Source organism: Sphaeramia orbicularis, chromosome 19 (genome assembly GCF_902148855.1).
Source record: "Sphaeramia orbicularis chromosome 19, fSphaOr1.1, whole genome shotgun sequence".
NCBI lineage: Eukaryota > Metazoa > Chordata > Actinopteri > Kurtiformes > Apogonidae > Sphaeramia > Sphaeramia orbicularis.
The window spans coordinates 45,347,150-45,361,256 of NC_043975.1; the positions used below are offsets into that span (position 1 = coordinate 45,347,150).

General features: G+C 41.1%; 1 protein-coding gene across 1 annotated transcript in view; it reads right to left on the reverse strand.

Moving 5' to 3' along the window:
- Nucleotides 1-669: 669 nt before the first annotated feature.
- LOC115410678 (RNA binding protein fox-1 homolog 3-like) overlaps nt 670-14,107 on the reverse strand; it is a 118,548-nt gene continuing 105,110 nt past the window's right edge. Inside the window, exons 9-12 of the mRNA XM_030122426.1 lie at nt 12,343-12,382; nt 12,122-12,186; nt 3,151-3,229; nt 670-722 (exon numbers count right to left, since the gene is read on the reverse strand). Of these exons, the coding sequence (XP_029978286.1) occupies nt 678-722; nt 3,151-3,229; nt 12,122-12,186; nt 12,343-12,382 (229 nt within the window). The 3' untranslated portion in view covers nt 670-677. The remainder of the gene's footprint in view (nt 723-3,150; nt 3,230-12,121; nt 12,187-12,342; nt 12,383-14,107) is intronic.

Consider the following 14,107-nt stretch of genomic DNA (forward strand, 5'->3'; position numbering starts at 1 on the left):
ACCTCCTGCCTCTACTCATCAGTGGATCCACAACTTGGACTCCATGCACTTTTTTTCCCACAGGACTTCCTGTTGTACTCTTCTGTTCCCTTTGGGGGTTGGATGAAGCTCCTACTGGGTTGGGTTTGGGCCTCCGTTTGTCCAACCACCTCTGATTCCCAACATCAGCCTTAAACTCAGCTCCTTTCTGTTCATGGTTCTACTGTTTATGTCATAAATCCAATATGAACATGTGAAAACTGTTGCATAAACTTTACTGCCCTTTATGTCATTGCATATAAGTGAAAATATGAAGTGTAAGAAAAGTTAGACCAGGACAAGAAAACAGCTTTTGGATTGGACTGTCAGTGCCAGTAGATATTTGTATGGATATATATGTATATATATATATATATATATATATATTTATATATGTGTGTGTGTGTGTGTGTGTGTGTGTGTGTGTCAGTATATTGATGTCACCACAGACAAACAGCTGATCTGATCTAACGTCATCCTGATGTCAGCCCTTCATCCATTAACACTGAGGTGGAGTTTATCCAAAGTGTCTTTCAGGGTCACATTTGCATTTCATTTCTAGTTTCCATAAGCATGACAGAGAAGGTTATTCACTGTTTGTTTCTTTTGAGTGTTTTTTTGTTTTGCTGGGGAGGATAGGGGATGTCTCTCTCTCTTTTCTAGTATGGAGTGAAGCGACTGCACCCTCCTCTGTAAAGGCTAGCCTGCAACATCAAAGATGAAAAAGCTCCAATCAGTCTTTCATATCGGTCTGTGGGTAGGATTCACAGCAACATTCACTTCTCTTTTTCCTTCATAGAAGTTCCTCAAATATAGAGGGTCTGCACATGATGTCACCGTTAGCAGAAGTCACCGTGGTTCCGCCCACTGAGTGGCAAAAAGAGGGAGATGAGTGACAGTGTTGGCTTTAATACTGTCTAAACTGAAGAACAATATTTAATAAAAAATGGGGAAGAGCTGTTGTGCGATTGATTGTATGAACAGGTTTGAAAAGCAGTGGGAGCTATCGTTTTACAGACACCGAAAGACAAAGAAAAGAGAAGTAGATGGATCCACAAATCCAGGAAACCAAACCTAGATCTGTGGATCCTGTTTGGTGTCAGCTAACATTAATTTATGCTGTATTTTTGGGTCAAATCAGACCTTAAATGACGTATTGTTTTGGCTAACGTTCCTTCTTAGTAAAGCTCTTGTTTTCATGATCAGATCTTTCATGGTTTTTGTCTTCATTTTGTGATTCTGAACCTTGTGCTCCTACATGATTAATAAACTAACTGAAACTGAGGCTAACCTAGTTTTTCAAATACGGGGGAACTGGAGAATAAAGCTACGACGGGGTATTAGGACCACATAAGAAAATAAAAACACTGGTCACTACGAGTATAAAGTCATAAAATATCGATATAAAACCCGTAATTTTATGAGAATAAAGTCAAATGCAAAAATAATCACAATGTTATGAGAATAAAGTTGTAGTTATAAAAAAACCTTATAATTTAACAAAAATGTCATTCGTTTATGAGATTAAAGTCGTCATATTCCGACAATAAAACCATAATATTACCAGAATAATGTGTTAATTTAAAAACAGGTGGTATAAATCTCCTAATTTCCCAGAATCCAGTGGTGCCCTGCTGGTCCACAGCAGTAGTATCTGTGTTGTATAAAGTACTTGATCTGAACTAGACTCAGTAAATCTCCTCAGTCCCAGTAGATCATGCATATATTCACTGGGGTCAGTACACAGTCTACTGTAAATGCACTTTGGATCAGCTGGTTCTGGGTCCTAGTTTTGGACCCTGGTTGTCAGTGATGATGAAACCATGTATATTTGTTTCAGGTAAAAAATAGCGCTGATCCCCTCCACCCTGGATGTCAGGATCCTCCATTTGTGTCCACATGTCAGTGTTCATGGACCACTTGTTCTTTGGTAGCTCGTACAGATCCATGTCCAGTCCAACTGTCCTTCATTTAATTTCATATTTCACATTTTCCTGGTCTGGCTGTGTTTACTGCTATACTCTGTCATGTTGAGCAGGTTGGTTTTTGCCACTCAGTCTGACTTAGAGGGGTGTGGCCCGGGAGGGAAGTGACGTATGTGCATAGCCTATATATTATGAGAAAAACAGTGAGACATTTGGAAAACATGTTGGAGGAGAAATGGAGGAGAGATTTGAAGCAAAAAGAGAAGAAAATGTTGGAGGAAGTGCCACACAAAGGCCCTGTTTGAAAAAGACTGACTTAGGAAAATGAAGAGGAAATAATGGTCAGAATTAATGAAGGCTTTTAGCTAGCAGCACACTGAGGGGGGCTTTGGGGATGGGGGTGTACAGAGCAGTAGCTCCAACAATAGCGGGTTTGTTCTTATTTTGTCCTTCACTCTTTCCTTCTCACCTTTTTTCTCCCCCTCTTTGCTCATGTCATTCTTCTGTCATGTCCCTGTTCAAACCAAACGTCTCTTTTGTGCCTCATCTCCGTTTCCTTCTATAGGGAGATTTATTTTTTCATCTTTGATGTTAGCTGCAAAGCTAGCTAAAAACAAACATTAACCATTCGACTATCTCCCCTTTTTAAAAATACAGACTGTTTCCTGTTGGAGGAATTCCCAGTTTCAAGGAAAAGTAGCTTCAATCAGTGAAATGGAAGGGTTAGGGTTAGGGTCAGGTTTAGGATTAGGGTCAGGTTTAGGATTAGGGTCAGGGTTAGGGTTAGGTTTAAGGTTAGGGTTAGGCTTAGGGTCAGGGTGAGGGTTTAGGTTAGGGTTAGGGTCAGGGTTAGCCTTACCCCTACCCCTGCCCCTAACCCTAAGAACAGGACAATGTCTCTTTTTCATTAGTGACAGATTCACAGTGAACATTTAAATAAGTACCTTATTGCCAAACAAAGTTCATATGAACAGGTTTGACAAAAAATCTGCCTTTTCTCACAGATGTTTGTTGAATTATGATAAAGTACGTGGGTCCATTGATCTGATTACTTTTTACAATTTTAAGTATTTCACAGGGTAAACATGATTAAAACTATGGCAAGAATAATAGGACAAATGTCTGAGAAAAAGCTTCGTATCAGTGAGAAAAAGTCTGTAATAATATTCATATCATATTATCTATAAATATGGAAGCCCAGACTCACCATGGTTCCGATGCTGTACGTCGCTGCAGGACTGATGGTGTGGTGGTATGGGTCTGCACTTGCATAGACTCTGCCATAACTGAAGACAGCAAAACACAAGAAACCATGAGGACAGTTAAGGGTCCAACAGTCCATATACACTACTCAAAAAAAGTTAAGGACCACTTTTTAATTTGTGTATAAGTTTTTTATATGAGGTATTCTACTTCTGGAAATACCCCAATACAACTGTCCTGAATGTCCTCACAATTGATTACACACTGTAATCAATTTCACACATGATTGGATTCAATTGTTGCATAATGTCTCTGGCATCATTGCACATCCTGAAAACCGGGCCTATAGGGGTATCAGCTGACTACGTGAAGTGGTACAAAAGTGGGTGCAAAAGCATTTTCTGTCTTTAGTCTCCACAATCAGACAACTTGGTGACAACAGCAATGCCGAGATGCCACCTGAGTGAACCAGAAGTTGCCAGAGCCCTAGGGATGCTGGAAGCTGGCCTCAGTCAGCGAAGAGTAGCCGAAATGATGGGTGTGTCGCACAGTGTCATCAGCAGAGCAAACCAAAGACACCGAGAGACAGGGCTATACTCCGAGAGACCCCACAGTGGCCGACCAGTTGCAACAACCCCTAGAGATGATCACTACTTGACGAATCTCAGCCTTTGCAACCGCTTTCACAGTGCACGTCGCCTCAATAATGACTTCGCTGCAGCAACTGGAGTGATTGTTTCCACTCAAACAATCTGTAACAGACTTCACCGAGCCAATACGCATGCCAGAAGGCCAGCTCAGTGTGTCCCACTCACCCCTGCTCACAGAAGAATCCGTCTCAACTGGGCTCAGGAGCATGTCAGATGGACCCAACAGCAATGGCGCCGAGTTCTGTTCACAGATGAGAGCAGATTCTCCCTTGACCACAATGATGGACATGTCAGAGTCTGGAGGCGACCAGGAGAGAGATTTGCCGACCCCTGTATTGCATTGCTCCCCCAGGGACCACGTAGAGACGAGTACGGTTGCCATAGGCGATGCCTCCCCACACCATGATGCTGCCTCCTCCATAACGGTCATGTTCTGCAATACAGGACACACTGAGCTGGCCTTCTGGCATGCATATTGGCTCGGTGAAGTCTGTTACAGATTGTTTGAGTGGAAACAATCACTCCAGTTGCTGCAGCGAAGTCATTATTGAGGCGACGTTCACTGTGAAAGCGGTTGCGGAGGCTGAGATTCATCAAGTAGTGATCATCTCTAGGGGTTGTTGCAACTGGTCGGCCACTGCGGGGTCTCTCGGAGTATAGCCCTGTCTCTCGGTGTCTTTGGTTTGCTCTGCTGATGACACTGTACGACACACCCATCATTTCGGCTACTCTTCGCTGACTGAGGCCAGCTTCCAGCATCCCTAGGGCTCTGGCAACTTCTGGTTCACTCAGGTGGCGTCTTGGCATTGCTGTTGTCACCAAGTTGTCTGATTGTGGAGACTAAAGACAGAAAATGCTTTTGCACCCACTATTGTACCACTTCACGTAGTCATCTGAAACCCCTATAGGCCCAGTTTTCAGGATGTGCAATGATGCCAGAGACATTATGCAACAATTGAATCCAATCATGTGTGAAATTGATTACAGTGTGTTTGAGGACATTCAGGACAGTTGTATTGGGGTATTTCCAGAAGTAGAATACCTCATATAAAAAACTTATACACAAATTAAAAAGTGGTCCTTAACTTTTTTTGAGTAGTGTATGTCCAACATGTCAAACATGTCTTTGGTTCACGACGTCAGAACCTGTGGAAGGTCTGGGACTCGACCATAGTTCCACTTGGCCTAGAGACTCCAACTGCAGAGATCTGACTGAACAGCACCTCTACTGTTGGTTTGATTAGTTCCAAGGTTATAATAGTTATGGATTTTTCATTATGGTTTAGACAAACTGTGCAGGATCTACCTGCTCTGAAGTGATGAGTGATGCTGAGGCTCAGTTATAACAAAAATTAAGTTATAACTAAATTAAGCATAAATCAAATCATTTTTTTCCCCGTTTAATTCTGTTTCTCCTGGGAGCTGGTAAAGCAGTTGGAGCCACTCTGGTCTAATCTGTTCCTTTGCAGTCCAAACATCCTTCCAAGGTCAAGATTCAGGACTGAATGAACTGATAAAGGACAGAAGTCTGAGTCTCTTATTTTTCATACACAAACAGACTTTCAAGGAGTCACCATATACAAGCATTTGACACCCCCCCCATCTCCGTCTGCCTCACAACATTCTTCTCTTCCTGTCCCCCTCCCGCAACCAAATCCATTGAAAAAGTTCCACCACGTGACCACCTGTACTGTGTTTATAATGTCTTATGTCTTATGTATGTGATGTATGTGCTTGCATTATCTCCACTGTAATTCTTTCGAAGGATTTGTATTGTACACATGCGCACGCAGCGACCGGCAGTGAGTGAAAGCTTGCTGCAAAACAAATCTACCCACGGGTACAAATAAAGTCACCTTGAATCTGGAACCTTTTATTTAGTTTTGACTTTTGTTTCTCTAATTCTGAAATCTAATTTTCTACATGCTTAGTTTTAGTTTAGTTTTTTTTTAAATATCTTTTCTCTTCTTCTCCGTCGTATTCAAATAAATCCCAGACAGGACTCTGCTGCTTCCTCCCAACTTTAGTCTCCATGTTTCCAGGTAGAGTGGGGACCAAAAGACGACTAGAAACCACACGTGATGGACCGTTAAATATCATATGGTGCCACCAGTGAAAATTGCTTGAGGGAAATAAATTGATTTTATTTCATCTATATTTATTGAACATTTTCAATGAACATGACAGACATATCAATTCGTAACAGTCAATGCACAATCAAGAATGACATATCTGACTGTCAACACCTATCCCTTCCCACCCACCCAACCCACAGGCCAAAGAAAAAAAAAAAAAAAGTCAATCAATAAATAAAAAATAAGGAAAAACATAAAAGAAAATCAAAAAAGGAAACCATAAATAATGATAAAGGAACTCAAATCGTAAAAGTAAAAAGTTAGTATAGTACACAGAAATAAGAGAAGAAAGGAAAAGACTACACATAATTTCTCATTCCCTCTTTTCCTCTCTTTTCCCCTCTTTCTCAATGATGTTTAATCATTTATATTCTGAGGCAAATTTAAAGAATTGAAATACCATAAAAATGAATCCCAAGTGGTATGAAATAATTTAATTGAGCCTCTAAGAGAAAATCTCAACTTTTCAACCTTAAGATTGTAAAGCGCCTCATGTACCCACCGGACATGTGAAGGGGGATGGGAGACCTTCCAATTAAGTAGAATCAACCTTCGGGCTAAGAGTGTGGTAAATGCTTTAGCCCGCTTCAGCACTTTCGGTAGATTTGAAGCAGGAGAAACACCAAAAATTGCAGAGATAGGATTAGGAGCAACAAAAAAACCATATGCTTCAGTTAGTGTGTTAATTTTTTTTGCACTAAAACAAAGACTAAAATTTGGAGTTGTCACTATTTATGGGTTATTCTGTTATTATTTTACTGGTCCAGCCCCCTGGAGATCAAAATCTGGCTGAATGTGGAACCAGAAAGAAAATGAGTTTGAGACCCCTGGTTTAAATACAGTCCTTGATGCCATCTTCTAGTCTGTCTTACCTGCGATAGTTCATTAATGTCAGTGTCTAAAACCTACAAAGGCCACTTCTTTGAACTGCCCCACATGTTTTTGGACCGTTAAGTCATAACACATCTTTAAAGACCAGGAGATACATTTTTGCTGTAATATATTTGGGTCTATTTCCAAAGCTCTGGGACACATTTTGTTTTCAAAGTTTCATGACATGATAAATTAGTCATAATAATAAATATTACGAATAGTAATTCCACATGGCACACAGGTAACTGTGCAAAATGCCAAACTTCAACAAATAACATTCTGTAGTGTAGTTACTGAGGCTTAGTGATGAAAGCTACAGTTGCGTTTTATGAGTGTTTCTGTAACGGTTGGTAATCTAACACTGACATGACAACTCACAAGGTTCGATCCTTAGGTCTTTTTAAATCATGATTAAAATTAGGGATGCACCGATACCACTTTTTTCCAGACCGAGTATAAATACGAGTACTTCCATTTGAGTACTTGCCAATACTGAGTACCGATACGAGCCCTTAATAATCCCATTCCAGTTCTTAATTCCTTTTGTAAATGTGCTTTATTGTCGTTGTCATTAGTCTGACTGGAGCAAAGTGCTGCTACTGACATTTCATGTGTTGGAATGAGTGTTTGTCAATTAATCCACCAGGGGGCGCCATTCTGAATTAAACACACTGGACAAATACCACGAAGAAAAGTCAAGTTTTTTGAGAAGAAGAAAGTCAGTAAGAACAAACATGGAGACGACAGAGGTAACACTAATGCGATACTAATGTTACAGCATTTTCTCTGGTAAGGTTTAAAAGCTTAGCTTCAGCAGGTAGGCAGGTAGGTTTTTTTTTCCTTGGGCACCGTCACGAGTGGCAGCCCTTCCAGCAGCTCCGTGTTTGCCGTGTGTTTTTTTTTTTTTTCAGCCTAACATCTGTGGCAGAGCGACGGGCGCTGAGCGGGCTCCTGTCAATAATGGAGAATCCACAGCATCCAGTGCACAGCACCATCTGCAGGCAGAGGAGCAGCTTCAGTGAGCGGCTGCTGTCACTGTCACTTTTACGATTGTGTTTTTACTATTGTATTGTTTACTACTGTTTGTTTTTAAGTTTGTGGATACTGCTGGAAGCTGTAAATTTCCCTATAGGATGAATAAAGTATCTGTCTATCTATCTACAGGGGTTGGACAAAATAATGGAAACACCTTCTATGATGCCACAATGTTAGGTGTTTCCATTATTTTGTCTAACCCCTGTATCTATCTAGAGAATAGAGAAATGAGCCATAAGTTTGGTTTTCACTTCCACTGGCAGCAGTCCGCACCACTCCTCACCTCTATAGTATTATAATGCCGCGTTTCCACTACATGGAACCGGCTTGACTCGGCTTGGCTCGACTCGGGTACCAGGTCCTATTCCTGGAGACCGTTTCCATTACAGGATACTACCAACTTTACAGTACCTGGTCGTCATAGCAATGCGGCGCGTTACTTCCATGTCGTCTGCTCATAGAGTTGCTGATATACTCACTCATTGCATGTTGTCTCAAGCTCATGGGCGTTTTTAGCCCATTTTTGGGGGTGCTTCAGCACCCCTCAATTGATTCCCAGCACCCCTAAAATTTTTTAAGCTTGCTGAAATTTTCTTTTTTCTTGTTTACTCTATGTCCATTCTTAACATGCTAGAAAAATGTCAAAACCATACGCAGTACATGGCTGAAACATAATATTTTAACAACAAAAATACAGCCCCCCACCACCACCACCTTGTCTCGAAAATGGTTTGATCCTCCCCATCCCTCCCCCCTTTCCTCAATTCAGACTCTGAGCGCTTCACAGGTATACAGGGTGTCCCATAAGTCTCCATACATAGGAGACATAATACATTCCATACATATATGGTTCTAACATGTATTTCTTCATATTTCTTCTTTATAGTTCTTCAGCAGTGGAGGACACGCATTGAAATGTGTTCCCGACAAAATGGCAGTCATATAGAGCATATTATATAAAAAAAAATGGTTTATGTCAAGAAACGTTTATTTTTCCTATGTATGGAGACTTATGGGACACCCTGTAGATGAGTTTAATATGACGTACGCATACATTAAGTCTTGGAGGCGGAAGTCACGCCGAGTTCGTCGCGTGTTAAATGATGGACCTGCTAAACTCCTGTGCCGTTTTTTACTTAGCTTTCACCAAATATAAGTTAGGCAGAAAGACCGCTGGGTTCCATTGGTGGCAGCGGTGGTTCAGTTCTTCCGAACGCTGTTTATATATATATATATATATATATATATATATATATTTTTTTTTTTTTTTTTTTTTTTTTTTGATTGTTTTGATTGCAGTTTTTTGCTTCCCATTCAACAAAACAGTGTCTTCCAAAGACTAGACACAAAACAAAACATACACGACAGCTCTTACATAAGAAATAAAACCCAAAACATGAAGTAGATCTGACAACACTAATATTCCTCTGGAGTTAAACCCATTCTCTTGTGTAGGCCTCTATATATATATATATATATATATATATATATATATATATATATATATATATATATATATATATATATATACACACTGCTCAAAAAAATTAGAGGAACACTTTTTAATCAGAGTATAGCAACCTATCAGTCAAACTTCTGGGATATTGATCTGGTCAGTTAAGTAGCAGAGGGGGTTGTTAATCAGTTTCAGCTGCTTTGTTGTTAATGAAATCAACAACAGGTGAATCAGAGGGGCAACAATGAGACAGCCCCCAAAACAGGAATGGTTTTCCAGGTTGAGGCCATTGATACTTTTTTTCCCTCCTCATCTCTTTTGGCTGATTTTTTACTGACTGACTTTCTACTGCTGTAGTTTTTCATTTGGCTTGGATCAACATCTCTGTTGATAGCATGGTGCGGTACCTGGACGCTACAGAGGTTGCACAAGTAGTCCAACTCCTCCAGGATGGCACATCAATACGTGCCGTTGCAAGAAGGTTTGCTGTGTCTCCCAGCACAGTCTCAAGAGCATGGAGGAGATTCCAGGAGACAGGTAGTTACTCCAGGAGAGCTGGACAGGGCCGTAGAAGGTCCTTAAACCCTGAGCAGGATCGCTATCTGCTCCTTTGTGCAAGGAGGAACAGGATGAGCACTGCCAGAGCCCTACGAAATGACCTCCAGCAGGCCACTGGTGTGAATGTTTCTGAGCAAACAATCAGAAACAGGCTCCATGAGGGTGGCCTGAGGGCCCGACGTCCTGTAGTGGGCCCTGTGCTCACTGCCCAGCACTGTAGAGCTCGATTGGCATTTGCCATAGACCACCAGAATTGGCAACTACGTCACTGGTGCCCTGTGCTCTTCACCGATGAGAGCAGGTTCAACTTGAGCACATGCGACAGACGTGAAATGGTCTGGGGACGCCGTGGAGAACGTTATGCTGCCTGCAACATCATTCAGCATGACCATTTGGTGGTGGGTCAGTGATGGTCTGGGGAGGCATATCCCTGGAAGGACGCACAGACCTCTACAGGTTAGATAATGGCACCCTGACTGCTATTAGGTATCGGGATGAAATCCTTGGACCCATTGTCAGAACCTACACTGGTGCAGTGGGACCTGGGTTCCTCCTGGTCCACGACAATGCCCGACCTCATGTGGCTAGAGTATGCAGGCAGTTCCTGGAGGATGAAGGAATTGATACCATTGACTGGCCCCCACGTTCACCTGACCTAAACCCAATACAACACCTCTGGGACATTATGTTTAGGTCCATCCGGCGCTGCCAGGTTGCTCCTCAGACTGTCCAGGAGCTCAGTGATGCCCTGGTCCAGATCTGGGAGGAGATCCCCCAGGACACCATCCGTCGTCTCATTAGGAGCATGCCCCGACGTTGTCAGGCATGTGTACAAGCACGTGGGGGCCACACAAACTACTGAGAATCATTTTGAGTTGCTACAATGACATTTTGGCAGAATGGACCAGTCTGCTGCATCATTTTTTCACTTTCATTTTTGAGGTGTCTTTGATTTCCCCCCTCTATAGGGTGATCATTTTCATTTCTGTCAAATTATGTGGCATCATCTTGTTACTAATACATCACCTACTTATTATCAGGAAAGATATTCAAGATCATTTTTCCCCCTGTTTAGATCTGATGTGTTTTCGAAGTGTTCCTCTAATTTTTTGAGCAGTGTATGTATATGTATATATATATATATATATATATATATATATATATATATATATATATATATGTGTGTGTGTGTGTGTGTGTGTGTGTGTGTGTGTGTGTGTGTGTGTGTGTGTGTGGAGGATTGTCTTCCACCAGCAATTACAGTTAGGGTATATTTCTTTAATGATTCCAATCTATTCCTCTTTTACTGTGGCTCAGCATTTAAATGACTTTTATCAGATTTGATGGTTTAGTCAAAGAGTTTCTCATACCCAAAAAATGTTATGCTTTTCTTTCACAAATGTAGGAATGATGGTCCAAAATTGCGTTAAACTGTGCAAAACAATGAAATTTCTCTTGCCTGGCCAGGCAGCACTCTGGGTGCTCAGCACCCCTAAACCTCTGATCCTAGAATCACCCCTGGTCAAGCTCATGTGGAATTTTTACATCTGAACCTCCTCGACAAACCATGGTGTAGTTTTACAGGCTGTCATCATGTGGATTACCTACCACTATATTTACTGTAAACTTCCGCATCTGGTTTTTGTAAAACGGCGGGTCACAGAGATAACTGTCTGACCTATCAGTGGTCTGCAGTGTTTACACGTCACATTTTAGTGTCTGGTCCCCAGTCTTGGAACCTCGGCAGAGGTGACACCAAAAAACTAGTACCGGGTACCAGATTCCAGGTCCTTTTTCATAATGGAAACGCAAAAAGGCCGAGTCGAGTTGTCCTAAATGTGTCAGTAGTTTTTCTCTAACTCACACAGTGGCTCTTTGAACAGATCCTCTACCTCCACGGTTCCGCTGGTATTATTCATCTGGGTACTCATCCGCCAGCACCTGGAAAATGGATGGAATGTACACAGAGGACGGACAGAACTGTATCTGTCTGTATCTTTCTGTGTCTGTAACGTTCCTTTTGTCTCTGTTGTTTATTTTGTTAAATCTCTACACTGCTGACATTACTCCTCTTCCTTGTACCTGCAGGACTGAACTGGGAATGTCACGTGGCCGTAAGTGGTATTGGTGCAGTTGTATCGGATTACTTTTACAAGTTCGAATACAAGTACACACACTGAGTATCGGAGCCGATGCCTGATACTGGTATCGGAATCGGTGCATCCCTAATTAAACTGATCCTGAAAAGTGTGCAGGAGTCCCCAGTACCTGTCACTGTACGCAGTTGCGGTGGTGGCGGCTGGCTGGGCATATCTGTACGCTGCATATCCTCCCTACAGAGAAACACATTCCACTGTTACAGAGGAAGGCAGACACAACAGTCACATGACCTCAAGCATCTCATACTATACAGTCTGTGTTTTCATGTTCTCCATTAAAAATACAGCTGTATGTATAAAGGTCTAAACTGAATATGAACGGTCACTTACATAGATTTCAGCTCCATAGAAGCCATCCTGGTAGACCACACTGTGGACAGAAGACCGCACACATTACACAGCTTTTCCTTATTGTTTTTGGTGTCTTTGTGCTGCATTAGCTGTGGTGCACTCTCCATCTGTACATGGGTTCATAGTTTCTTCTTTATTTATTCTACACTGATGGGACTGATACGGCCATCAACTTATGAATCAGAGGGAGAGTAAAGACACAGGTCAAAAATGTGTATTTATACAGTCATTTACAACTGCAAAATAAGATTTGCAAATTTATATAATGATTTGAGTGATTTTGGGTAGTTTAATTTCAATGTATTTATTTGACAATGATCATTAATGAACATACATGTTTTCACATGAATGTAAACATTCCAGATTTTAGCCAAAGGCTAATGAACTCAGGGCCGGATCTACTATGATCCCATTCTGCGTGTACTAATTTGCTTGGGCAATCAAGAATTTTGCGTGTGGGGTTGAACTGCGGTTTGCAGGTGATTTACTAAGATTGCCTAAACAAATTACAACACGTGCAAAGTCTTGCAGACCGTCCTATTTAAATGAGGGTTTTGCGTGCGCTACTGGAGACAATACGCTGTAGAAACTGCTGTGGGATAAACCAGCGCTAATGGGAACAGCGACTGAATGAACCAGACGCACGGAAATGTGACGTTGGAGGAGTTTAGTCATAGAAGGTATGGCATTACTCATTCATTCATTCATTTTTCATTTTAACGGTGTCTGTGTGTGTGTGTGTGTGTGTGGCTAGTTGGATTGAATGACTGTCAGGCACACATAATTTTGTCACGCTGTGGTCTAATGTCGATGCATATTTTTAATTACAATCATCAGGAGTGGAAAAGGAGGGTGTGTGTGTGTGTGTGCGTGTGGGTGGGGCGCATAAGTCTCAATTATTTTTTCTTCTGTCACTCCAAAAATGTTCAGACAAGGGTGAAAAATGTGTTCTCTGCATCTCGTTTCATCATTTCTTTGTCTCCTAACCACTTCCATGTGTGTGTAATTCCACATCCAACCCGTTTGCTCCTCCTTTTGAGACCTGTTAAATATAGATGCAGTTTCTATCAGCAAAATTGCTATCTGGTTTGATAAATCACTTTGCGTGTGCTAAATTAATATATTTACATTTTCTCCTCCTAGCACATGCACAACTGTGTGTAAACGCCCCATATTTCATATTCATTGTGTCAAATATACTAACTGGATGCAGATGCATTATTTTGCACCTTTGAAAGATGCAACCCTTATTGCGCACAGTTAGTAAATCAGTTTGTATATTTTTTTTTGCATGTGCAATGAGTTTGCACACGTTTTAATACACACAAACCTTTAGTAGATCCAGCCCTTAGTCACTTCAGTTGGTCGTGTGTGTGTGTACGCTCTGATCAACAAAGACTTGTTTGAACACATGTAAAGTGACATCATAAATTTCACATTGGCCACTTATTTTTAATTGAAGTTTCATAAATTTGAAATTTTGACAAAAATTATCCTAGCATACACACGTCTAATATTCATTTATCAGATTTAAAGACAACCTGAAAGAAACTTATGTTATATTCATGCAAATATTTGAATACCTAATATGTTTTGGTGCCTGTTGAAAATTGTGGTTGTAAAACTGTTCTTTTTCAATGTAGAAAGTTTTTGTAGTAGTTTTTCTCCTACAGAGTACAGTATATACACTGACAGGATAATAATGTCTATGGCTCATGGTTGATAAATGTGTCTATTCTGATGA